Here is a 26,179-nt window from a genome sequence, read left to right as displayed (position 1 = left end):
GCTTACATCAGGTAAAACTGAAACCCTTCACCCACTAAGTACTCCCTACCCTCTCCTGCTGTTGCTCTGGCAACCACATTTTGTTTAACTACAACAAACAGTATAGTACAGCTGAGCAGCCCTTCTCCAAAATGCTTAGGACCAGAGATGTCTTTTTTTTTTTTTTAAGATTTTCTTTATTATGTATACAATCTTCTGGCTACATGCCAGCAGAGGGCACCAGATCTCATTCAAAGTGCCTGTAAGCCACCAGTGGTTGCTGGGAATTGAACTTGGGACCTCTGGAAGAGCAGTCAGTGCTCTTAACTGCTGAGCCATCTCTCCAGCCCCAACCAGAGATGTCTTAACTTTGGTATTTTAACTGGTTTTGAAATACTCGTTTAAACCCAAGTCTACATGTAGACAGACTGCACTTACTTTATGTGTATCTTATACACATCTAATAAGAAATCACTATATTTCCAGTGTACCTGAGCTTTAATTGTAACCCATCATGTAACAGGTGCATATTGGTATTCATGAGGATTCATGTTGATATTCAGAAAGTTTTCAGGTTTTTGATTTAAAGAATAGGAATGCTTAGTCTATATTTATTTATCTTTTTATAACTGACTTATTTCAATTAGTATACTGTCCTGAGGGTTCACCCGTGGTATAGTGTGTGCCATCATTTCCTGTCTTAAGGTGGAGGAGTGTTCTGTTCAACACACTTGATTTTAGCCAAAAGACTGAGAAGTGACCTATCTTATGGATCTACTGCATTTGGTTTATCCATTCACTATTTGGTGGTTACTTGGGGTGCTTCCCTATTGTAGCTCTTGTAAGTAACACTGTCTTGAACATGGATATACAAATAGTCCTTCAAGATCCTGACTTCATTCTTTTGCATGTGGATTTCCTTTGCAACACCATTTGTTTTTTTGTTTGTTTATTTGTTTTGTTTTTTCGAGACAGGGTTTCTCTGTATTGTTTTGGATGCTGTTCTGGAACTCGCTCATGTAGACCAGGCTGGCCTCGAACTCACAGAGATCCACCTGCCTCAGCCTCCCAAGTGCTGGGATTAAAGGCGTACGCCACCAACGCCCGGCCGCAACACCATTTGTTAAGGCTATTCTTTACCACGGAGTGACCTTGATACCTGTGTTGAAAATTAATCTGACCGTGTCCTGTTCCATTTGTGTTTTGTCTTTATGCCAGTGTCACCCTATTTGTTTTTTGAGACAGGGCTTCTTTGTGTTTTGTCTTTCCTAGAACTCACTCTGTAGACCAGACTCAAACTCACAGAGATCCTCCTGCCTCTGCCTCCTGAGTGCTGGAATTAAAGGCGTGTGGCACTACCACCCAGGTTGAGTATGATTTTTGCCATGGATTTTTCATCTGTACAACTCTGCCATTTCCCAGTTGAACGTTTACTCATGAAAGCGTCTCTCAGGTCTCCTCTGTTTTGGGAGTACCAGTTCTAGCAGGAGTTGTTAGATGTCCTCTTGAGTGTTGTAACTTTTTTCATTTGCAAATTTGTAAAGTATATATATAAGTAGCCACCGGTTTTTGCTTTTTTGTTTTTTATTTTTGAGATAGAGTCTCTATTATGTATCACTGGCTGTCCTAGAACTCACTTAAAGTCAGAGACATCCACTTGCCTCTGTGTCCTGCATACTAGGGTTAAAGATGTAAATCCCTGGTCCTGGTTAAACAGCGTTCTTAGTCTGAGTAAATGCGCAGGCATCGGAAGCTGAGGAGGTTATGTTCAGCCCTCACTACAGATCCCAGCCACTATGTGACAGCCCTCAGCTCATGCACAGCAGCCATGGAATAGGTCTGCAGAAAGAACCAACCCAGCTGTGGAAACTTTCTTGCAGGAACCCATTTCCAGCGTGTGATCCCAGAAGATGGCCCTGCAGCTCAGGATCCGAACAATGTCAAAAGACTACTCTTCTGCACTGGCAAGGTGTACTATGACCTCACCCGAGAGCGCAAAGCCAGAGGCCTGGCAGAGCAGGTGGCTATTACAAGGATTGAGCAGGTGAGAGGATGTGGTGTAGCACCTAGCTGGCAGTGTCCTGCCTGTGCGGTATTTGGGCAGGTGAGAGGATGTGGTGTAGCACCTAGCTGGCAGTGTCCTGCCTGTGCGGTATTTGGGCCGTGTACTTTGGCAAAACTCGTTTACTGAGTGCCTAACCTTTCCCACCTGCAATAACTACAAGACTCCCTTCTGAAATTCCAGCCTCCCTTTGCCCAATGCCTCTTTCTTGATCTCAGCCCTGCTCTCTTCCAGCTGTCGCCATTCCCCTTCGACCTCCTCCTGAAGGAGGCACAGAAGTATCCCAATGCTGAGCTGGCCTGGTGCCAGGAAGAGCACAAGAACCAAGGCTACTATGACTATGTCAAGCCAAGACTTCGGACCACCATTGACCGCGCCAAGCCTGTCTGGTAAGGCCCAAGTCCTTGATGGGGAGACCCGCAGAACCTTCCTTCAGGTTGCTGGGCAGTTCACCTGGAAGCGAGCCAGGGAAGAACAGGCAGGGCCCACCTCTGACTGCTCTCCTCATTGCCCCCTCTCTGTGTCTCTCAGGTATGCTGGCCGAGACCCTGCTGCTGCCCCAGCCACTGGCAACAAGAAAACTCACCTGACAGAGCTGCAGCGCTTCCTGGACACAGCCTTTGACCTGGACGCCTTCAAGAAATTCTCTTAGATGCCCTGGAGTTGATGAGGCCATGGCTCCCTGTGCCCATGATGCTCTTTGCTTCTCAACTAAAGAACAGTGCCTCAGCACGGCCCACACTCTGCCCCTCGCTGCGCCACGCCTCCGCCCTTCTCGTAGGAGTTAGGTTGTTGTCTCCTCCAGTCCTCAGCTGCCCCCAGGCCACACCCTGCCCCGCCCGTGCTGACTTCTCTCAGCCCACACCTTCCATGGAGGCAATAGGAGCAAGATGGAAAAGTCCCCTCAAGATGTCCTAGGGAAGGCAGCTCTGGCCCTACCCATCCTCACTATAGAAATCCTATGCGGCTTCTCAAGGTACTGGTAGTCAGTCCTTGTCACCCACCAAGCCACAGGTTCAAGACTAGGGGTAGCTTCGTCTTGCTAGGGCCAAACTGAGAAATCATGGAGGAGCTGTAGCTGGCAGGGGTGTCACTCATCTGTTGGGTGAGCAGAGAATGGTACAGAGCAGTTAAACAGGCTTTAGCAGCAAAGGTAGGTTCAGCTCTGCTACCCTTTTGGGTTTGGGGCTGTATGTGGGGAATTTGCCCTAGCTACCATGCCTGGAGTGATTGGCTCTAAGTAGAGTCCAGAAACTCCCTTGGGTCCCAAACCCCAGGCACTGGCTGCCTCTTGGTCCTGCTGACTCTTCTCCCTCCTCTTCCCTAGTCCCCCAGCCACTTAATTTTCTTTCTGTTGTTCCTTGAACACATGGAAGCAGTTGATAAATCCTGTTCTTCACTGTGCCAAGGCAGGTCAAAAACAGGAGATCAGTGGATAAGGGCAAGGTGACCCAAGGCGCCAGCTGTCCTTCCTCTTTTGACCTTCAAAGGGACAGATCTGATTTATTTATTTTGGTTTAAAAAAAAAATGATAAAAAAGGACAACCAACTTTGCATTGCATCGGCTTGACCCATAAACTAAGTTATCATGGCCAGCCTGTCTGCTGTCATTCTGTGTGTTCCGCCCCCCTAGCCCGGCCCTTCCAACCCTCTTGGGGACAGTCTTCTGACTGGGAGGGGCTGCCAGCTGCCTGCTGGATGTGTGCTCCACAGCCTTCTACACCCTCTCATGGGCAGCAGTCATCCTAAGTAGGTGCAGACTGGGCCAGCTGCTCTGCCTGGATGGCACCCTGCCCTGGACTGCGCGTTTGTATCTGAGTCAGCATTCCTCGTGAGCTCTTCCTAATGACTTCATTCAGCCTGCAAATTTAAAGCTGTGGCAGCTCATCCAACCGGGATATGAGACCTTGTGCCAGCACAGGTCCTAGAGGTTGCCTCAGCCCCTCACCCTGCTTTCCAGACAGCACCAGCCCAGTCCTGGGCCTTTGTACCCTCAGCTTCTCCTTTCTCCTGCTACTCCCATGTAGCTTGGGTTCAAACACTTCTAGTAACTCCAACAGTGCCCAGTAGAGGATGTCCTGGGATGAGAACAACAGCCCTCACTCTCAGGGGTGGGCAGGACAGAACACTATTGCAGCTGACTATGGTTAGCACACATTTCTTTTTGGTTGGTTGTTTGTTTTAAGACTCAAATGGGCTTTATTCACATACATGATAGGAAAAGAGACTTACTGAACAGGGTAGGGTAGAAGCCGTGTGAAAAACAGCTGGGTTGGTCCATGCTTCTATTTACACCCCGGAGCAGCACTGTCCTCCCAGCAGGTGCAGTAGTAGGTGCGCCTTTGAAAACACAGCCCTGGGCACACTTAGAGCAGCCTACTGGACAGCAAGAGCAGTAGCTAGTAGCGGCTCTTGCAGGACTTACACTTGCAGCCTTTGCAGCCGAGGGAGCTGGAGTGGGTGCAGGGGCTGCTGGTGGAGCAGGAGCAGTTGGGATCCAGTCTGAGTCCTAATGAAGCTGGCGCAGCTGAGCAGCTAGTCAGACTGCTGGGAGTCATGGTCGTCAGCACATACACACGCTTGTCCTTGCCCGTTTGCCCCGGGGAAGGTAGGCAGCTGCCCCATGCCAAAGGGGATGTGCAGTGACTTCACTGCTGACCCCTTCCTGCCATCTAGCTGGTGATGGCACCTGTGCCATCTCCCCTCACTTGGACTAAAAGGATGACAAGGGGACAAGATGTCTGAGTGAGCAGAGCCCAAAAAAGTGAGATGAGGTGGTTTCTGAAGCAGCGCGGAGTGGTAGTCACACTCGGATGCTGATGAAGCTGTTGAAAGTAGACAAGTCCTCTGTGTCCATGTGGCTCTGAGTATCCTGCAAGGAGAATTGGCTTCATAAAACTCCTGAAAGACCAGGAAGAAGCCAGGGCACCACTGTGGACCCAGCAGAAATAGTGAGCAGAGATGAATGACCAAGGCTACTAAGTCTACTTGGTATAGTAAGCTTCCAGTTAGAGCAGTTTCAATTAGACTCATCAGGCGGAAATGGTCTTATTTAGAATTCCATGATCCTCCAAACAGTATTTCTAGGTGACTGCCGGGTCACTGTGCCCAAGCCTCTCCTCACCTTTCCCTCTATGTCCCTGCCCTAGCCTGACATCCCAGGTTGCCATGAAGCCCTGTTAATCCCCCAGGTTCCCAGGTTTACTCAGGTCCCTAGCTAGCAGGTGCCTTTTTGCTGGGGTGGAGGGGCTTGTCAGCCTTGCCTCTCACCAACCCTTCCCTACCCCACAGCTGGCCCCAGCTAGGCTAGCATTGTCATGGAGACCCACAGCCTGGACAACCTGAAAAGAGTCTCTCCCGCACCTAGCCTCCGACCTGGTCAACTAGGAAGCCAGCCCTGGTGAAAAGTGGCCCTAGTTGTCAAATAGGTTCATTCATGTTTGTGCCTGCCCTTTTGCTTATCTCCCTAAAACCACCTCAGCTGGAACAAGATTTACATGTGGTGTCACACATCTTTAGTCTCAGCACTTGGGAGGCAAAGGCAGGTGGATCTCTGGGAGTTTGAGACCAGCCTGGTCTACATGATGAGTTCCAGGACAGCCAAAGCTACATAGTGAGACCCTGTCTCATTGAAAGGAACCCTGCTTAGTTCTAGAGTTAGCAATGCCCAGTGCTTGAGAGTGGCAGTTTCCTGACCCATCTTGTATGTCAAAGGCCCTACGGATCCAAAGGAGTAGAAGCTACACCGGGAGATGTCTGGGGTTGAGGGAAATAGACAGGGCTTACAGGCCAGCTGAGAACTTAGGGAGGGAAGTGGGTGTTGGCTCATCTACCATAACATAGGATCAAGAGCAGGCCACGAGGAGTGGCAGAGGCAGGTGGAAATGGCATGGAGTCCATGTACTGTGCATCTGAGTAAGGAATGGTTTGGGGACCCTGTTCCAAGGACATGGGAAAGGGAAAGATGAGGGAAAACTGGTCCTTACCACCCCAAACCAGACAAAGCTGAGTTAGTTCCCCCATGGCCCTCACACACACCCACACACACACCTTGCTGGTCTCCCTAGGACTGTATGAACTACCCTGTTCCTCCTTAGTCTTCAAATTCAGCCTGGATCCTATGTTCTCTGTAGAAAGCCAGTGGCTTAAAGCAGGTGTGGTAGCACACACATTAATCCAGCAGCTGGATCTCTGAGTTTGAGGCCAACTTGGTCTCAACTCTCATAGGGAGTTCTAGGATAGCCAGGGCTACCTAACAGACACCCTGTCTCAAAACTGCCCCCCCACAGAAATCCAGTGGTTTGTATCCTTAGGGATGGGTCCTATGGGGAGCCCTCTCATTGGAGCTCTAGCAACCTACAGATGGAAAGGATGGCCTAGTACCCCCTTTTTGTCTTATCCACACTTAACTAGTTCCTTCACCTGCACCTTCAGCACACGGGCTTCAATGACCAACGTGAGGCAGGGGTTTTCTCCGACCTCTGTGATGAGTGAAGAAGTTTGTGAAACCACAGAGCAATGTGAGGATAGACAACACGTTTGGGCCTGGTACCCACAAGTTTCTCTAGGCTGCTCAAGTGCGTACCATAGTCTGGCCCACGGAGACCCCAGTCCTGCCTGTTACAGAAGGAAATCCCTCTAGTGTGTCATCAGGAAGTAGTTGATGAACCTTGCTCACCACCGGATGCTGTGCATACAAACAAGTGTGGGAGACATTCTAAAAAGGAAGGCCAGTGTTCCATAAAGCCAGGCTGGCCTCGAACTCACAGAGATCTGTCTACCTCTACCTCCCAAGTGCTGGGATTAAAGGCGTGCGCCACCACCTTCCAGCCACATTGATTTCTTAACCTCTCACCCCAGGGTGCTGGTCACTCTGCTTTTTCACAGAGACCTCTGGGAACCTTAGGCAGCACTCCACCTTGTCTTCAGTTTGATTTATATGCACCTTCCATAGTATCTCCCCTTGCCTCCTGTCTCCATACCACCCTTCCCCTCCCCGCAAATCTCTCACGTATCTATTCATTTTGTTTTGTGGCCCACCATGATTAGCCAGAGCCATCTGTGTGAGCATAGGTTTGAAACTACCCATTGCAGCCTGGTGGGCTCACCAGAGAGTACGCAAGAAAGGCAGCAAGGCCTTCTCCCAGAGTCAGTAGCCAACAGTTTAGCAGTGAGGGGCAGGGTCCTTGGAAGCCCTCTCCTTCCTTGGCTGTTGATAGGCTGGTCTTCTGTGGGCCAGGTAGTAACTGGTTGATTACCATGGTCGTGTCAAGTCTCAGGAAAGGCATTTTGTAGCTCTTCACCGTGTCTCCCAGCTATTACATACTTCTTGCCCACTCCTGCAGTGTTACTGCACCTTCAAGATGGTGATATGAGTGACTTGTTCAGAGCTGGGCCCATGTCTCTTGCTTATTTCTGCATCTTGGGCAACTATGCATCTGCCTCCATTGTTCATTCACCAATGTTCAGTGTAAGAAGAGGCTCCTCCGATTAAAGCCAGGCACCTCTTTTGACTATAACAAGAACTTAGAAAGCAACTTGCTGGAGCTGGAGAGATGGCTCAGAGGTTAAGAGCACTTGGCTGATCTTCCAGAGGACCTGAGTTCAATTCCCAGCATCCACATGGTAGTTCACAACCATCTGTAATGAGATCTGGTGCCCTCCGCTGGCATGAAAGTGCAGGCATAACACTGTGCATGAGAAATAAATAAATCTTAAAAAAAAAAAAGCAACTTGCCCTCCCCCCCATACACACAAAAAGACAAATTAGACCAGGCAGTGGTAGCCTTTAACACCAGCACGGGAGGCCCCCGTGCAGAGGCACACTGATTTCTATGAGTTCAAGGCCAGCCTGGTCTATAGTAGATGCCAGGATAGCCAGGACTACCCAGAGAAACCCTGTCCTGAAAAACTACAAAAAAAAAAAAGAGAAAAGAAAAAATCTGCTACTATGCCGGTTTAGTTACCAGGCATTGGTTCTCCATGTCCCCCAGGGAGGAGTCTTGAATCCATTCATAGGGTAGTGGTGCCCCCCAATACACCTTCCTTCATCTACACCTCAGTACCCCTTGGTGAAAGTCCACCTGTGGGGTTCTCTCTTTTTGTTTTTTCCTGTGTTTACTACCCCCCTCCTTTAGGTAACCTTTCCTGCTTCCCTGACTTGCATAGGTGCTCCATGTTAGACATGCCACACTAAAGAGTCATATGAGACCCAGGCGCTGGTGGCGCATGCCTTTCTTTAATCCCAGCACTTGGGAGGCAGAGGCAGGCAGATCTATGTGAGTTCAAGGCCAGCCTGGTCTACCAAGTGAGTTCCAGGACAGGCTCCAAAGCTACACAGAGAAACCCTGCACAGAGAAACCCTGTCTTGAATAACCAAAAAAAGGGAGGGGGAAAGAAAAAAACTCAGGTGAGACAGAACATGCAGTTTGTTCTTTGGGACCTGGGTTACCTGAGAATAATTTTCCCAATTCCATGTATTTCCAAGTCATTTCTATGTGAAATGACAACTGGAATACAAACCAGTTATTCATAGCCGGACATTCAGTCAGCATTTAAAAAGTGAGGTGGCCACTTCAAGGAAAACGACTGGGGGTATTTATCACCATGATTCAAGCTTTTGTTAGAAAATAACAATTCAGAAATGTCTGGAAACTACCACCATGATCACAATGGTTTCCCTGAAGAATTTACAGGATACTATGTAATTTTTGACACCACATCCTAAAGTGTGTTAAAATGTGGAAAACTTCTATAACTCAACAAAGCATGGACGGATGGCCATTGCATATCACACACATGTAGATGCGTTTAAAATGTAAAGCAAGCATGGCTGTTAATGTAACAGTGCAAACTATCCCAGCCTGGTCTACAGAGCGAGTTCCAGGGCAGCCAGAGCTACACTGGGAAACCCTGCCTCAAAAAGAATAAATGAATAGATAAATAGATAGATGAATATATTCCCTGAGTGGTTTCTGATTCCCAACTCAACTAACATTTTTTAGTGTCTCACAAGATAAAACTTTACTCTTGATAAGAGGGTGCACCAGAAAAGCAATAGACAGAGACAGGAGTTGTACTTAGTTCTTATTCCACTCAGGCAGTGATTCTTTTCCCCATTATCTGGGATCAGCTTCATAGTCTTCGGAGACTGGCTAGTTTTAAAAGAATCAGTGCAAAACCACTGAAGGGGAAGGGGCCTGCCACTTTAAACCATGAATGCAGCAGGGCCTTTGTATAAACAAAGGTTTTACTGACTGGTAGGGGAGGGATCAAAGTATTTCCATAAAAGTTTTATTAGGTGTGGTTGGAGAGATGGCTCAGCAGTTAAGAGCACTGGCTGCTCTTCCAGAGGTCCTGAGTTCAATTCCCGGCAACCACATGGTGGCTCACAGCCACCTTGAATGAGATCTGGTGCCCTCCCCTGGCATGCAGGCATACACAATAAATAAATAAATAAATATAAATAAATAAATAATAAAAAGACCAGGGTTCAATTCCCAGCACCCACATGGCAGTTCACAGCTGACTGTAACTCCAGTTCCAGGGGATCTGATACCTCATGCACATAAAACAAAGTTAAATAATTAAAAAAAAAAAGACAGTCAGGGCTACATAGTAAGACTCAAACCAAAAATAATTTTAAAATGAAGAAGAAAAAGGGAATGATTTGAATTCCTTGTTGTTAACCTAAGTTTTATAGTATCTGCTTAAAATAAAAAGACTTATATTTGACTTTTTGTTTGTTTGTTTCATTTTGTTTGTTTCTTCGAGACAGAGTTTCTCTATAGTCTTGGCTGTCCTGGAACTCACTCTGTAAACCAGGCTGGCCTCGAACTCACAAATCTGCCTGCCTCTGCCTCCCCAAGTTCTGGGATTAAAGGCATGGACCATCATGCCTGGCTAAAATTTTTCTTTCTTAACTTTGAAACACAGGTCCACTATGCTTCCCAGACTGGACTTAAGTGAGTCTTAACGTCCTCAGTAACTAGGGTTCCAAGAGCATTCATCCCTCTTGTCATCGCTGTCTCCATATACCCTATCACCAAAGCACTTAAAGAAGACAGGGTTGCCGGGCGTTGGTGGCACACGCCTTTAATCCCAGCACTCGGGAGGCAGAGGCAGGCGGATCTCTGTGAGTTCGAGACCAGCCTGGACTACCAAGCGAGTTCCAGGACAGCCTCCAAAGCCACAGAGAAACCCTGTCTCGAAAAACCGAAAAAAAAAAAAAAAAGAAGACAGGGTTTGTTTTGGCTCAAAGCTTGAGGGTATCTTGGTGGCAGGAATAGGAAGCAGCTAGTCACACTGTCTGCAGCCAGGAGGTATGAGAGGCTCTAGCAGGCCCAAGGACCACAAGCACGGCTCTGGAAGACTTTGCCAAAAACTATTCCACTCCCGGACGGTGGTGACGACGCCTTTAATCCCAGCACTCGGGAGGCAGAGGCAGGCAGATCTCTGTGAGTTCAAGACCAGCCAGCTCTACAAGAGCTAGTTCCAGGACAGCCTCCAAAACCACAGAGAAACCCTGTCTCGAAAAACCAAAAACCAAAAAAACTAAACAACAACAAAAAAACAACATTCCATTCCATTCCTAAGGCTAGCCACCAAGTTTATTTCCTTATTTGGCTATTTCCCCCTTGACTACCAAGGTCCACTATCAAAGTCTTGAAGTCCAGAAGCCCCCTTTTGGCTACCCTAGTTAACATGCCCAATCAGCTCATCCTAACACTGGGTTTCCCCTTTCCCTGCATAAGCTGCTGGCTGCCTACAGATAGCATCTGTCTCCGTCTGTTGAGGGGCAGTCTTTTGTCCCTCATCTCCCTTGTTCCTTTTCCCTTCACCCTAGTCCTCTGTCTCCTGCCTTTGTCTCTTATTCCCTGACCTTTGGCCCTCTGGGGCAAATAAACTACTTTGTGCTGAGAACTTGGTATTGGTGTGTCCTAGGCTGACTCTGGTCCTCTCACAGAAATGAAAGTTGATGCTCAGCTTCCTTTTCTTCTTTTGCTTTTTGTTTGATTGGTTAGTTCTGGTTTTGTTTGTTTTGTTTTTGGTCAGGATCTTTTTACTTAGCCCTGGCTGCCCTGGGATTCACTATATAGACCAGGCTGATCCCAAACTCTGTCTCCCAAGTGCTGGAATTAAAGGTATGTGTCACCACCACCCAGATACCTTTTCTTCTTTAAAATTTTTTAAATTTTTATTTATTTATTTATTTATTTTGGTGCTTTTTCTTTTCTATGTGTTAGTGTTTTTAAGATAGGTTTCTTTGTGTATCTTGGCTGTCCTGGAACTCTCTCTGTAGATCAGGCTGGCCTCAAACTCAAAAAAATCACCTTTGTCTGCCTCCCAAGAGCTGGAATTAAAGTCATGCACCACCACTGCCTGTCTGTTTTGGTTTTTTGAGACAGGGTTTCTCTGTGTAGTCTTGGCTGTCCTGGAACTCACTTTATAGACCAGGCTTGTCTGGAACTCACAGAGATCTGCCTGCCTTTTGAGTACCGAGATTAAAGGCAGGCGCTACTACACTGGTCATTTTGTTAATTTTTGAGACAGAGTCTCTATTGAGTCTGGCTGTCCTGAAACTCTACATGGACCAGCTCAGCTTTGAACTCAATAGAGACTCACATGTCTCTGTCTCCTGAGTGCGTGTGCGCGTGTGCATACATGTCATGCTCACGTGTGGAAGTCAGAAGGCAGCTCTGGTTTGCACTGCTGGCAGCCAGCCCTTTACCTGCTCAGCTGTGACACTGGCCCACAGTTGTGTTGGGCTCTTTTGGGTGGTTGTTTGGTTTTGTTTAGATTCATCTTAGACAATTGTATAAGAAGTGAAGTTTAGGTCAGAATTATTTTGTGGCTGTTTGTGTCTATTAGTCCCAGCACCATCTGACAAAAAGACCAAGGTTTCTGCATTAAATTTGTTTCTTGTTTTGTTCTTGAAGCTGAAATCCAAACCAAAAGCCTTGTACTTGCTAAGTACCCATTGACCTAAATCCCCAAGCCTTTGAATTTATTTTGTATGTATGTAAAAAAAAAATAAGCTGAGGAGCCCGGTGGAAATTCACACCTGTAATTCCACTGCTCAGGAAACAGAAATGCAAGGTTTGTCACAAGTTCAAGACTAGCCAGATCTACATAGAGAATTATGGTCCAACCTGAGCTATAAACTCCCACCCCTAGAAAACAAATCTGATGGACATTTTCTTTCTTTCTTTTTTGCCCACCTCTGCCCCCGAGTGCTGAGATTAAAGGCGCGCGCCGCCACCACCCAGCACAGCGTTATTTCTGAGCATCTATTTCTAGGTTTACTGTTCTGCTCATTGTTCTTCCATGCTCTCTCTACCAGTAGTACCCTGCATTGATTACTCGTACCATGGTTTTGATATGCATCATTTGCCCCAAAAGGCTGGTGTATTAAAAGCCTGGCCACTCGTACAAGCAGGGTTCAGAGATGGGGCTCAGAGGAAGTGACTGGATCCTAGGGCTCTGTCCTCCGGAAGGGACTGATCCACATGATTCAAAGTGTGAACAGACTACTGAAAGCACGGCCTTGGGAGTTGTTCTGGTCCCCAGCCCTATCTCATTCTTCCTGGAAGCCACGCTGTCCTCACCACAGGCCCGCAGCGATGGGCCCCGCCACGCATGAACTGAAGCACCTGGACCCATGAGCCAGAACTTGAAGCTGTTCTCTCAAAAGGTCTGCTGGGGGTCACAGTGTGGTGAGTCTTGAGACCAGGAAGACAGATCTTGTATCCGGTGTGCTATTGGACAGCAGTGACATCTTACTGCACACTGGCTAGCATGGCTAAACCCCAAATACCGATGTCATCAAATGAGGACAAGGGTGTGGAGCAAGGGGGGTGGGACTCATCTGCTGCTTCATGGGAATGCAAGATGGCACATGTTCTTTGGAAAACAGAACAGCAGTTTCTTACCAAACTTGAGGAGGTCCTTGCAGGAGTCATAGCAGGCAGGGAAATGAACTTCAAAGAGAAGAGAACGAAAACTAAATTCAGCCAGACTTAGTCTGCGAGACTGGACCAAAGTTTTTTATTTATTTTTATTTTCTGTGCATTGGTGTTTTGCCTGCATGTATGATGTGTGAGGGTGTCAGATCTTGGAGAATAGACAGTAGTTAGTCATCATGTGGATGCCGGGAATTGGTGCTCTTAACTGCTGAGCCATCCCTCCAGCCCCTGGATCAAACTTTTATAGGAAGTCTGATGCCAGGCAGTTTATTGCCAGCGCATTTAAAAAATGGTAGAATTTGGGGGGAAGTTTCCAGGTAATAATCATTCCAATTCCAGATACACAATAAAGCTTAATGCATGACTACATAGAAATTCCTTCCATAGCTTGGCAGTGGTGGTGCACACCTTTAATCCCAGCACTCGGGAGCCAGAGGCAGGCGGATCTCTGTGAGTTCGAGGCCAGTGTAGCCTACAGAGCGAGTTCCAGGAGAGGCTCCAAAGTTACACATAGAAACCCTGTCTCGAAAAACAAAACAAACAAACAAAAAAAAAGAAAGAAAATACATGAGACCATGAAGATGGTTTTATAATTAAAGGGCCTAGGATCTGGTACGGTTTTTGACTGGAGTAGCGTAGAAGACAACGGGCTTTAAAGTACATGTGACATCTCTCGAAAGATTGGGTTCTATTAAGAGAGCTAATGGTAACGGTCTAGAGAAGGAGGGTCTGGGATAAACATCCTGGGGTGGGTGAGGACTGCTTCCACAGATAGCAAAAGGGTCGCCAGTCATTAACAACATCCACTCCCAGCTTTCTAGATGGAAAACAGATCATTTCTCTTTGAGGAGCTGCCCCTGTGTGATTAACACCCCTGGTTTTTCTAGTGATCTACGGGCACAAGAACCTTTGTGCACCTAACAAAAACTAAAATTCTCTAACAATGCAATCCATTGCCCTAGGAATTCACCCAACTGAGCAGAAGACATGTCCACACAAAAGCCTAGCCATAATGCTTGTGGCAGCCTTGTCCATACTTGTAACTTGCAGGGAAGGATGACCCTCGGTAGGTGGATGGAGAAAGCATTCAGTAGAACACTCAACAGTCAAATAAAATGAGAGAAATAATCGATTGAACCATAAACTGAGATAGGGGAATGAATCTTTTTTTTTCTTTTTTTGGTTTTATGAGACAGGGTTTCTCTGTATTGTTTTGGAGGCTGTCAGTCCAGCCTGGCCTTGAGCTCACAGAGATCCGCCTGCCTCTGCCTCCCGAGTGCTGGGATTAAAGGCGTGCGCCACCACTGCCCAGCTTACTTTTACTTTTTATTTTATTTTTATTGTTAAGTATACAGTGTTCTCTGCACACCAGAAGAGGGCACCAGATATTGTTCCAGATGGTTGTGAGCCACCATGTGGGTTGCTGGGAATTGAACTCAGGACCTCTGGAAGAGCAGGCAGTGCTCACCTCTAAGCCATCTCTCCAGCCCGAGACCATTTTTTAAAAGCATCTTCCTGAGCCGGGCGGTGGTGGCGCATGCCTTTAATCCCAGCACTCGGGACGCAGAGGCAGGCAGATCTCTGTGAGTTTGAGACCAGCCTGGTCTACAAGAGCTAGTTCCAGGACAGCCTCCAAAACAATACAGAGAAACCCTGTCTCAGAAAAACCAAAAAAAAAAAAAAAAAAAAAAAAAAAGCATCTTCCCATAAGACTTGATTGTTTTTAGTTGTTCAGGATATACTGGGCGCTCCTCAGACTCATCCTCTGCCAATTTCCCTCCGCGCAAAGCTTCCATGGGTCTCTCAGAGCGGCTCCACAGTCTTGTGGATGCCAACAGGTACAGCTAGCTTGAATCTTTTTTTTTTCCTTAAGTTTTATTTACTTTGTTTTTTTATTTTGTGACAGAGTTTGTCTGTGTAGCACTGGCTGTCCCAGAACTCTCTTTGCAGACCAGGCTGGCCTCAAAGACATCTGCTCACAGAGATCCACCTGCGTCTGCCTCCTGAGCGCTGGGATTAGAGGTATATGCCACCACTGCCCGGCTCTGAACTGTATTTTCTTCTTCTTTCTCTCTTTTCTCTCTCTCTCTCTCTCTCTCTCTCTCTCTGTGTGTGTGTGTGTGTGTTTGATTGTATGTGTGAGATTGTGTGATTTTTGTGTTTGTATGTGTGATTGTATATGAGACTGTGTGACTGGTGTGTGTGTGTGTGTGTGTGTGTGTGTGTGTGTGTGTGTGTGTGTGTGTGTGTGTGTTCTGGAGGCTCTGCTATGCCGGGTGTTGCTGTCTGGAGAAACACTTCCCAGGACTGCCAACTCTAACAGATATTAAAGTTCACTTCCAAGAACATGGCCGTTTACATGCAAAGTGTCTGCCTAGACCCTCATCCCCAACCATTTCCTCTCAAACAAACACCAAAAACACTCCCCCTGCCCTAAACCAGCCAAGAAGCCAACGGCCGGCCGCTACCACGTGGCTCTGCCACACATTCCTGGTAAAACGCCAGTGAGGGCCTGGGCCTGCCTCTTCCTGTGACTTCCGTCTCTTCCATGGCCCGCTGCACCTCTGATTTCCAGAAAGCTGAAACATTGAACTTTCTCTGACAGCACTGGCTCCCCACTGTGTGCAGATGTTAAGACAGGGCTGGAGAGGTGGCTCAGCGGTTAAGAGCACTGACTGTTCTTCCAGAGGTCCTGAGTTCAATTCCCGGCAACCACATGGTGGCTCACACCACCTTGAATGAGATATAGTACCTTCTGCTGGCTTGCAGACAGAAGGCTGTATACACAATAAATAAATAAAAATATTAAAAAAAAACACAGTGTGAACGGATGAGCCAAAAAGGGGAGCTCAGGATGCCACAGGACACGGCTATGTGAAGTCAAAGGGCAGCCACCCACGTGACATGAAGAGGCGGGGCAAGAGCTGGGTCACCATGGAGACACTGGAAGCCTCAGATGGGGGTCTGAGAAGGGCTCCCTGGAAAGGGGATGCAGTTTTTTTTATTTTTTATTTTTTGGTTTTTCGAGACAGGGTTTCTCTGTGGCTTTGGAGGCTGTCCTGGAACTAGCTCTTGTAGACCAGGCTGGCCTCGAACTCACAGAGATCCGCCTACCTCTACCTCCCAAGTGCTGGGATTAAAGGCGTGGGCCACCAACGCCCGGCGGGGATGCAGTTTGAGTAAAAGACAGAGACAGAGAGAGTCCCTTTGCATCCTCACTCTTCCTATCACTTAAAAAGGTGGGGTGTTGTTGTTGTTGTTGTTGTTTTGAGCCTGGGTGAGACTTTAATCCCAGCACCCAGGAAGCAGAGGCAGGAGGACCTCTGTGAGTTTGGGTCCATCCTGGTCTACCACACAGAGAAACCCTGTCTCAAAAAAAAAAGTTTCTTTGGTTGGGTATAGAGGCACACTCCTTTAATCCCAGCACTTAAGAGGCAGAGGCAGGCAGATCTCTGAGTTTGAAGCCGGCCTGGTCTACAGAGGGAGTTCTAAGCTAACCAGGTCTACATAGTGAGACTTTGTCTCAAGAACATTTTTTAAAAAGATTTATTATGAATAGTGTTCTGCCTGCAAGGATGCCTGCAGGCCAGCAGAGGGCACCAGATCTTGATGGACAGTTGGGAGCTACCATGTGGTTTCAGGAAATTGAACCCAGGTCCTCTGGAAGGGCAGCCAGTGCTCTTAACCACTGAGCCATCTCTCCAGGCCCCCCACACACACAATTTTTTTACACGATTATGCTGTGTATGTTGAGCATACATTCCCCATCCTCTCCCACAAACCTTTCCTTATCCCTTGCTTTTAATCCTATAGAAAAATTCATTTTTCCTGTCATTTCATATATACTGTGTATGTGTATATGATTTTATGTGACATTACAAAAATCTGGGAGCTGCAATGTCTGCTGTCTGTTTGAATCTGGTTTAAGCCTTTGAACATGGGTATCTCCAGTTGTACCCATTTTCCTACAAATAACATGACTTTTTCCTTTCTTTTAAAATATTAATCTAGTTTATTGTATGAATGTTTTGCCTGCATATATGTATGGGCTCCATATATGTTCCCTAGTGCAGTGGTTCTCAACATGTGGGTCATGGTCCCTTGGAGGGGGGGTCAAACGGCCCTTTAATAGACGTCACCTAAGACCATCAGAAAACACAGATATTTACATTATGATACATGACAGTAGCAAAATTACAGTTATGAAGTAGCAACAAAGATAATTTAAAGGGTCCAAGCGTTAGGAAGATTAAGAACCACATCAGGCACACAAAGTGAACCCAAAAGTTGTTTATGCCAGACGATGGCTGCTGTCTGTGGGATTTCTTGATAGGTTGATGAAAATGCTCAAAAATTGTAGAACCTTTGTTGTTTGTTTGTTTGTTTTGAGACAGGATTTCTCTGTGCAGCCCTAGCTAGCCTAGAACTTACTCTGAGACCAGGCTAACCTTGAACTCAGAGATTCAACTGCCTCTGGCTTCTGAGTGCTGGTATTAAAGTCCACCATTCAGCCAAAATATTACTGTGTCAGAAGTGGTTGAACTGCCCGGTGGTGGCAGCACACGCCTTTAATCCCAGCACTCGGGAGGCAGAGGCAGGTGCATCTCTGTGAGTTCGAGGCCAGCCTGGTCTACAAGAGCTAGTTCCAGGACAGCATCCAAAGCCACAGAGAAACCCTGTCTCGAAAAACCAAAAAAAAAAAAAAAAAAAAAAAAAAGAACGTGAAGCACTAGGCAAGGTGTTGAACACCTATGACCCCAGGGGAAACAGGGGCTTTGTATGCTGAGGTCTCCTGGGCCATAGTTCCCTGCCCCCACCATAAAAAGAAAAGGTTTTTTTTTTTTTTTTTTTTTGGTTTTTCGAGACAGGGTTTCTCTGTGGCTTTGGAGGCTGTCCTGGAACTCGCTTGGTAGTCCAGGCTGGTCTCGAACTCACAGAGATCCGCCTGCCTCTGCCTCCCGAGTGCTGGGATTACAGGCGTGCACCACCAACACCTGGCAAAAAGAAAAGATTAAGGCTGGTAAGGGCAGAATGGTATGGTGAAAGGCCTCAGGATTCCGGTGGGTGATGAGGGAGGAGGGGAGTAGTGACCAAACATTTCAAAAATGGCTGGAAGGACAAAGTGCGTTTCGCCCTGGGATGCCACCACCATAGTGCTTGTGTGGGTGGTTTGAGATCAGGGAAGGGGTGTTTCTTTGAGACAGAGTCTCTGTAGCGCGGGCTGGGCTGGAACTCATCTTAACCGGCACTGACCTCAGTTCACGGCGACCTTCCTGCCTTGGCTTCCTGAGTGTTGGGATAGTGAGCAGTCGTGTCTGGTTTGGATCTGTTGAGACCCTCCCTTGTCAGCAAGTGAAGAGGTAGGCAGCAATCCGTGAAGTGAGTCAGCCTTCAGGAGAGCTGGGGGTGGCTGGCCCTGTGGGTGTGGGAGCCCTTTCTAGAAGACGCTGCTGAAGTGGCCGGGCCACAGGAGTGGGAGCTTCGAGGGTCAGACCTCACGTGTGTGAGTCTCCAGGGAAAGGAGGAGAAACATGGGACAAAGTGTCAGCCCCAGTCTACAGCTCTCAAACTTCTCCCTGGAGTGGCTGCCACAGCCCATTGTGACGTCCTTGACAATAAAATCTTAATGGCAGGTCCATGAGAGGCAGGCAGAAAAGAGAAGGACAGCCCCTGGGGGGCAGAAAAATGAGGAAGTCGCCACAGCAGAAATAGAGGTAGGTGACAGATGGTGGTTGTGGAAGAGTCATCCGATGCCACCAGAACTGGGCACAACAGTTGCATGGAGGTTCCAGTGCCCTGTGACCACCATAGCTAATGACCATTTGTCGTGTGACTCTAACAACAGGCAGTTCCAGGTGGTCCCCAGCACCAGAGACTGAGATGCAAGTGTGATCAGTCCCTGGGGGAGTTCTGTCCTGCCTCTTTAGCGGCTGTGGCTCTGTTGTCCCTTGATTATAGCGGAATCTATGGAGTCTCTGTCCCGCCCTCACATGGTCCCGTCCCTCCCCCACACTCCTATAAGGCCCACTGCAAGTATGGCCACCAGAAGATCCTTCACGTAATCCCTGTTGTTTTAGTTAGGCTTCTGTTTCCGTGAAGAGACACCGTGACCACGGCAACCCTTACAGAGGAAACATTTAATGAGGGCTGGCCCGCGGTGTCATGGTGGAGAACATGGCCGTGGTGGCAATGCAGGCAGACGTGGTGCTGGCTACATCTTCGCTTGCACGGAACAGGAAGTCAACTGACTCACTGTGTGGTATCCTGAGCATAGGAAACCTCAGAGCCCCACAATGCACACTTCCTCCGACAAGGCCATGGCCACTCCAAAGCCACACCTTCCTTTCCTCCTTTCTTTCCTTCCCTCCTTCCTTCCTTCCTTTCCTCCTTCCTTCCTTCTTTCCTTCCTTCCTTCCTTCTTTCCTTCCTTCCTTCCTTCCTTCCTTCTTTCCTTCCTTCCTTCCTTCTTTCCTTCCTTCCTTCCTTTCCTCCTTCCTTCCTTCCTTTCTTCTTTCTTTATTTTTTTTTTGAGTCACAGTCATGCTGTACAGACCAGGCTGGCCTCGGCCTCAGAATCCTCCTGCCTCAGCCTCCAGAGTCCTGTAATACAGACACGCACCGCTACATCCAGCCATCCGTTCTTTCTTGGGGCAATCAGCAGGCCTTGGGGTATTGCTAACTTGCTTTTGCCTTACAGATGTTGCCAACTTGCCTGATGGGTTTCCAGAGGTTTGGAAGCATAGCACAGCTGTGCCAGCTGTGTGACTCTGTCAGCTTGAGTCAGTGTAGAACGGTAGGGAAAATGCTGGGAGGAGGAGGAGGAACCCTTACCTGGGCCTCTTGCTGAAGCACGCCAACAATCCCAGCACTATTAACAACTGCATAGGCTTTTTTCTTTTTCTCTTTTTTTTGGGGTGTGTGTGTGTGTGTGGCAGGTTTTGAGACAGGGTTTCTCTGTGGCTTTGGAGGCTGTCCTGGAACTCGCTCTGTAGACCAGGCTGGTCTCGAACTCACAGAGATCCACCTGCCTCTGCCTTCCCAGGGCTGGGATTAAAGGCATGGGCCAAGCCGGGCGTTGGTGGCGCACGCCTTTAATCCCAGCACTTGGGAGGCAGAGGCAGGTGGATCTCTGTGAGTTCGAGGCCAGCCTGGTCTACAGAGCTAGTTCCAGGACAGCCTCCAAAGCTACACAGGGAAACCCTGTCTCGAAACAAAACAAAAAAAAAAAAAAAAAAAAAAAAAAGGCATGGGCCACCACTGCTGGCACAATAAATCTTAAAAAAAATTTTTTCAGCAACATTAAAATCAAAATGCAGGGTATCCCTGGATCTGTGAATGAATAAACAAAACATGCTCTTTCCATTCAGTGGAATATTCTTCTCCCATAAAAAGGAGGGAAGCTCTAGCTGGATGTAAAGGGGCATGCCTGCCTGTAAACTCAGCACTTGAGAGGCCAAGGCAAATGGGTTGCTGCAAGTTCAAGGCTAACCTGGGTTGCAGTGTGAGAACCTGTTTCAACCTCTCCTTAAGCAAAAGAAACCCTGACCACAGTTGGGCTTTGAGGTCACAAAGTGTAGTGAAGTAAGCCGACCAGGGAACGCAAACCCTGACCACACTTACATGAGGTGCTTTGCTCAAACGCAGGGGCACGAGTGGGATGGAGCGACTAGGGGTGCAGGGAGGTTGCTATTTAATGAGCAGAGTGTCTGCTGGAGAAGGCACAATATCTTTGAAGATTCATGGTGGTTGCATGACAGTGTGTGTTTATTATTACTGGACGCTTGAGCAGGGAAGTGTATTCTTCTGAAGCTTAAGGCAGAAAAACGTAGACACCTCCCAGACGGTGTCTAACCTGGTACCTGGGGATGTGGAAGCTGATTCCTATGAATTTTCCTCAACAACAGCAAAAAATATAAACTTAACTATTGTACTTGGGGCTGGAGAGATGGCTCAGAGGTTAAGAGCACTGGCTGCTCTTTCAGGGGTCCTGAGTTCAAGTCCCAGAAACCACATGGTGGCTCACAACCATCCGTAATGACATCTGGTGCCCTCTTCTGGCCCGCAGGGTTACATGCAGACAGAACACTGTATACATAATAAATAAATAAATCTTAAAAACAAATAAAAAACTATTATACTTACTGATTAGTCTATTGCCCGGTTCTCTAGTATGAACTTTGTAGGTGACAATCCTCATGTTTCAATGTCAAAAGGTTGGGCAAACCTACCAGGCTTACAGAATGACTAAAGTATCTACAAGTCTATTTTGTTTGGCTAGAAAATATTTTTAATTACTCAGGTGCATGAATATTTGTTATGTCTTCGCACCACATACATGCCTGATGCCCCTGGAAATCAGAAGAGAACCCAGAATCATCCGGAATTCAAATTATGGATGATTGCGCCGGGCATTGGTGGCGCACGCCTTTAATCCCAGCACTCGGGAGGCAGAGGCAGGTGGATCTCTGTGAGTTCGAGGCCAGCCTGGTCTACAGAACTGATTCCAGGACAGCCTCCAAAACAAAACAGAGAAACCCTGCCTCGAAAAACCAAAAAAAAAAAAAAAAATTATGGATGATTGCGAGGCGCCTTGTTGGAAGTGGAAATCGAACCTGGGGCCTCTGGAAGTACAGTCACCGCTTTTGGCCACTGAGCCATCTCTCCAGCCCTTGGAGAAACTGTAACAGTGATTTCAACACAGAGGTGAAGGGGGCGACACCACAGGAAGGGACCATGCGGCAGTATAGAAGGCTGCTGGGGCAGGCATAAGCAGTTCTCATTCTCAGCGATGGGCTTCCCGGTCCCTGTCTCCTGAAACGCTCCGGGCCGCCATGAAGGCCTCTGGCTGCGGAGGATCACGGCTGGCCCTCGGTCACGAACCGACTCGACTGCCAGGCTGTGTGGCCAGGCCCAGGCCCTGCCTGCCCAGCCGTGGCCCCGCCCCAGCCCGGCCCCGCCCCCGTCCGGCCCCGCCCCGGTGGACAGCAGCAGGAAGCGCACGGGGCTCCTCCGACGCCGCGGTCGCAAAGGTGCGCAAGGGGTGCGGGGTGCAGGCCGGGCGCACGGAGCTTCCTGCGCGGCAGCCAGCCGCTGCCGGGACCCAGCCCGGGCTCATCGCAGCCATGCAGGCCCGCACTCGCCCCTGCTCGAGCCTCCGGAGCGCCGCTCGGGGCTCCGCTGCTCTGGCCTGGGGGGCGGGGCCGGCGGCGCGGCGTCATGCATATGCATGAGCAGCGCGGCGGCGGCTCCATTGTGCCCTCCGAGCGGCGGCGGCGCGATGGCGCGGGCGGCGGCGGCCCGGGGGCGGCGGGCGGCGCCGAGGGCGGGTTGAGCGCATGGAGCGGCGCGGGCCGGGGGCCGCGGCGACGGGCCGGGCCGGGCCGGGCGGAGGTGAGAGTCTGGGTGGCGCGGGGCGCCGCAGGCGAGTGCGGGCGGTGGGGCGCGCAGGTGCGGCAGGTGCGGCGGCAGGTGCGGCCGGTCCCAGGCGCCGGGCGAGGCTCCGGCTCGGCCCGGCTCCGCCACCCACCTGCGGGTGCTTGCCCCCTGCGCCGCGCCGTCGGGCGCTCTCACCTATCCGCGGAGCCTTTGTTGGGGCTGGCCCAGGGGTGCAAGTGGCCTTCGGGGGCCTCCTAAGCGGAGGCGGCTGATGGGCCCTCACCCCAGCCTGTCGTCCCAGCTCCGGACCAGGCAGGCTCACCTTCACGGTGCGTCCCTCGGCGCCCGCTTCGGTGCCCACCATCTGGGTGTTGGGGGGGGACGGTTGGAAGCCGTTAGTGGCCCGAGGAGGAGCTGCGCAGCCCCTAGGCTGAGGACGCTGATCTGTCAGTCCCTCGCCAGGGTTTTGACAGGAACATCCTTTTCCAAACTGAAGCTCAGGTGCGAAGGTGCCCTATTCTCCCTAGATTTTTTTTTTTGTTGTTGTTCTCCTTGGTACCCAGAACACCATTCCCAGTGCCCAGTGCCCGCCACCCCCGAAAGTATCCTGTTCCCTCAAGGTATCCTTTTCCCACCTGACCCGCCTGCTCCCACCCCTCGTTCTCCCCAGGGTTCCTTCTTTTAGTAGTTAGAGACCGTCTTTGGTGATGTCTTTAACTCGTTTGCGTTATTGGCAGAAAATTTCACAGGGACACAAATAGCGCATGTGACCTGATCTAAGACCACGGTGGATGTGGGTTGGGTGAACACAGACTCACCACCAGGTCCTGGCAGTACCAAGGGCATCCTTGACACTTGAGAGTGGGGGGGGGGGCTTAACATTACTCACCAGGGCTGACCTCAAGGCTCTTGTGCTCCCGGGGGGGGGCGTTACAGGCTGGAGGGGTGATGAGGATAAGCAGGTAGACTTGTGAGGGACAGGCACATCTTGTTTAGGGAGCTTCCCGATGACTAGGATTGATTTCTAAGGGCTGATGACATAAAGGTGGCCGTATATCCTAGAGTGGCCTCCAGATTTCTGTTTTAAACTCTGGAAACAGAAGTCAGGTTTTGGTTGTCCCTTCAGCCATTGAACTACTGAAAGATGCTCATTCCTGAAGTCCGTCATGAAATCTGCACACCGAGCTTGGGAGTATGGTTGTCTCACATGGAGAGCAGGCAGGACCTCTAGGCTTCTGGACACTTACCTGCCCTTCCTTTGGTACTAGGGACTGTTTCTGCCACGCTTCAGACCTGTCTTCTCCTCCTCCCACACCCACCCCATGTCATGTGAGAACTGGGCTTAAATGATCTTCCTGCCCCAACCTCCAGAATGGCTAAAACTACAAGTTAACACCACCTCACGCTTTCCTGAAATTGTCATTTCTTGGGAGCCTTTCGTTCCCAGTTTCTTTTTGGTTGATTTGTTGTTGTTTTTCAAGTCAGGGTTTCTTTGTGTAGCCCTGGTTGGCATGGAACTCCCTCTGTAGACAAGGCTGACCTTGAACTCAAAGATCCACTGGCCTCTGCCTTCCGAGTGCTGGAATTAAAGGCATGGGACACTACCGCCTGGCTGATCCCAATTTCTTGAGTTGGGATTTGGGTTGAGTTGATTTGAGTTGAATTTCTTGAGTTGGAGCCTAACGAACTTTGGAGCTGTTGAGAAGGACTGGATGTTGCCTGAGAGTGACCCGGTTGCTAGCTCTGGTTCTTAGCTGCTCAGACAGGTAGAGGCCGATGGGGCCAGGAGACTTGGGGGTAGCCTCCCCGGGACACTTGGAAAGCAAGTTCCCTGGAGCTCTGTGCCTGCAGGAAGACATGACTGACCCACAGAAAACCTTGTGCTCCCAGGCTGACTTGAAGTAGAGCAGCTGTGTTACGGGCCTGGCTCCCAGCTGCAGGTGGTGCAGAGTTCAGGCCTCCCTCTCAGCCCTGCCTTGGAGGTGGGAGGAGGGGCTACATTCATAGTGTCTCCCTGTGGGTCCAGAGGGTCCACTGGAGACCAGATCTGCAGTCTTGGGCCTTCCTACCAGACCTATGTGTTGAGGTGTGAATTCAGGAGTTTAGCAGGAAGTCCTCCCAGCAGAGAGGCACGCTTAGGGGGAACTGGAAATGTTTGTGGTCTCTGTCCACAGCAGAAAAGCATTGTGGGTGGAATTCCCCAGGCCCATGTGATGTAGAAGGCTCCTGTGGGTGCCTCTGCCACCTCCCCCACCTGTCCTTGTCTCTTCTCTCCAACTCTGCACTTCCCAGTTCAGAGTCTGTCAAACTGGTCATTTGCTAAAGATGCAAGGCTCAGGACCTAGCCTGCTGTAATGACCCTGGGTGGGGCCAGCAGCCTGTCACACCAGCTGACTGGGATGCTCTGATGGTGAGTGTCTCTGGGCTTAGGTGACTTGAAATGAGGTAAGGGCTCACCTGCCTGCCTCCCAGCCAGCCTGGTTCCCTCCCTGTACTTGGGACAACAGAGTGGCTGTAGCCAACCCAGCCAGCTTTGGATTACCAGCTTTTGTGAAGGAAGGCTTGGCTGTTACGGATGGTGTGGTTTTGTGATTGTGTTTGTTTGATTTTTGAGACAGGGTCTCACTGTGTAACCTAGGCAGGCCTTGAATTCATCATGACCTTTTGCCTCAGTCTCCCAGCTGCTGTGATTTCATGTAAGCACTGCCATACTAATCTAGCCTAGAACTCCTTATCTCCACAAGGCTGACCTTGAACTCATGACCCTCTTGCCTCTGCCTCTCCAGTGCTAGGGTTATAGGCATGGGCATCATGCCCATGTTTGGCTGAAGGCTTTGAAGTGAGACAACTGTAGCTCTACCCAGTTGTAAGAATTGCCACAGAGAGATTCTTTGTATCTCTACCCAGTTTCCCCAAATGGCAACATTTTGAAAAACTGGAGTACAACATCACTCTAGGACAGCACATTGCTGCATTTGGGAGGAGCCTTCCTGTTGTGGGTTTATATTCACACTCATCTTCCTTCTACTGAACTTACAGACGTGGAAGATTTAACCCCTGACCACCGTTAACCTGTTTACAGTTTCCCTAATTTTGGCAGATAAAGGAATCATATAATATAGCAACAGTGATTTGCTTTCTGTACTCAGAAGTTTCTGGGATATTCATTTCAAATAGGTTGTAGTATGTTCCTTCTGGCATCTGGGTTGTGGATGTCCTACACTGATGTGACTGTCCTTCACTGAGGGACACCTGGCTGTCTCCAGTCTTTGACTGCAACAAATAAACATTCACATACAGATTTTTCTGTGAACTTAAGTTGACATTTCTCTGCGCTCTGTGCCCTAGAGTAGAGTTGCTGTGTTGTACTGTGGTGGCTGCAAGCTTGGATTTATAAGAAGTGGCCAATTTTTCCAGAGTAGCTGTACCATTTATTTTATGTTCCCAAGGGCAATGCATTGTATTTGAGGTCTAGTTTCTCCTTGCCAGCATTTGTGATGTCACGTTTTGTTTGTTTGTTTTTTGTTTTGAGACAGGAATTCTCTGTGTAGCTTTGGAACCTGATCTAGAATTCAATCAGTAGACCAGGCTGGCTTCAACCTCACAGAGATCCCCTGCCTCTGCCTCCCGGGTGCTGGGATTAGAGGCGTGCGCCACCACCGCCCAGCTGTGATGTCACTTTTTATCTTAGCCGTTCTCTGGATGTAAGATGATGCCTCCTTACACTTTAATCTATGTTTCTCTGTCTTTCTCTTGGATTAGTTACCATCTGTGTTCTCTTTGGAGAACTCTATTCATG

At 49.0% G+C, this 26,179-nt stretch overlaps 2 protein-coding genes and 1 long non-coding RNA gene across 20 annotated transcripts in view; 2 read left to right on the top strand and 1 right to left on the bottom strand.

The window, feature by feature from the left end:
* The window catches only part of Ogdh (oxoglutarate dehydrogenase), a 72,871-nt gene extending 69,235 nt beyond the window's left edge, over positions 1 to 3,636 (top strand). For all 7 annotated transcript variants that reach the window (XM_040746701.1, XM_040746696.1, XM_040746702.1 and 4 more), the window contains 3 exons: positions 1,860 to 2,023; positions 2,276 to 2,430; positions 2,573 to 3,636. In XM_040746701.1, the coding sequence (XP_040602635.1) occupies positions 1,860 to 2,023; positions 2,276 to 2,430; positions 2,573 to 2,693 (440 nt within the window). In that variant the 3' untranslated portion in view covers positions 2,694 to 3,636. The remainder of the gene's footprint in view (positions 1 to 1,859; positions 2,024 to 2,275; positions 2,431 to 2,572) is intronic.
* A 580-nt stretch (positions 3,637 to 4,216) lies between these two features.
* Positions 4,217 to 22,825, bottom strand: LOC121140755. The gene is made up of 2 exons (XR_005877661.1): positions 22,703 to 22,825; positions 4,217 to 4,913 (listed from the first exon to the last, which is right to left on the bottom strand). It is a non-coding gene; the product is annotated as an uncharacterized LOC121140755 (long non-coding RNA).
* Positions 21,960 to 26,179, top strand: part of Zmiz2 (zinc finger MIZ-type containing 2) — a 17,291-nt gene continuing 13,071 nt past the window's right edge. For 8 of the 12 annotated variants that reach the window (XM_040746705.1, XM_040746709.1, XM_040746712.1 and 5 more), the window contains exon 1: positions 22,794 to 22,881. The gene's annotated coding sequence lies outside the window, so the exon portion shown is untranslated. Of the gene's footprint in view, positions 22,035 to 22,321; positions 22,396 to 22,603; positions 22,710 to 22,793; positions 22,882 to 26,179 lie in introns of those variants that run through there. The other 4 variants (XM_040746707.1, XM_040746706.1, XM_040746708.1 and 1 more) reach the window with 4 other exon arrangements.

This window comes from Mesocricetus auratus, unplaced genomic scaffold (assembly GCF_017639785.1).
Source record: "Mesocricetus auratus isolate SY011 unplaced genomic scaffold, BCM_Maur_2.0 Super-Scaffold_100006, whole genome shotgun sequence".
Taxonomy (NCBI): domain Eukaryota; kingdom Metazoa; phylum Chordata; class Mammalia; order Rodentia; family Cricetidae; genus Mesocricetus; species Mesocricetus auratus.
The sequence above is the reverse complement of the archived record's forward strand: the minus strand, read 5'-3'. Positions and strand labels throughout refer to the sequence as shown.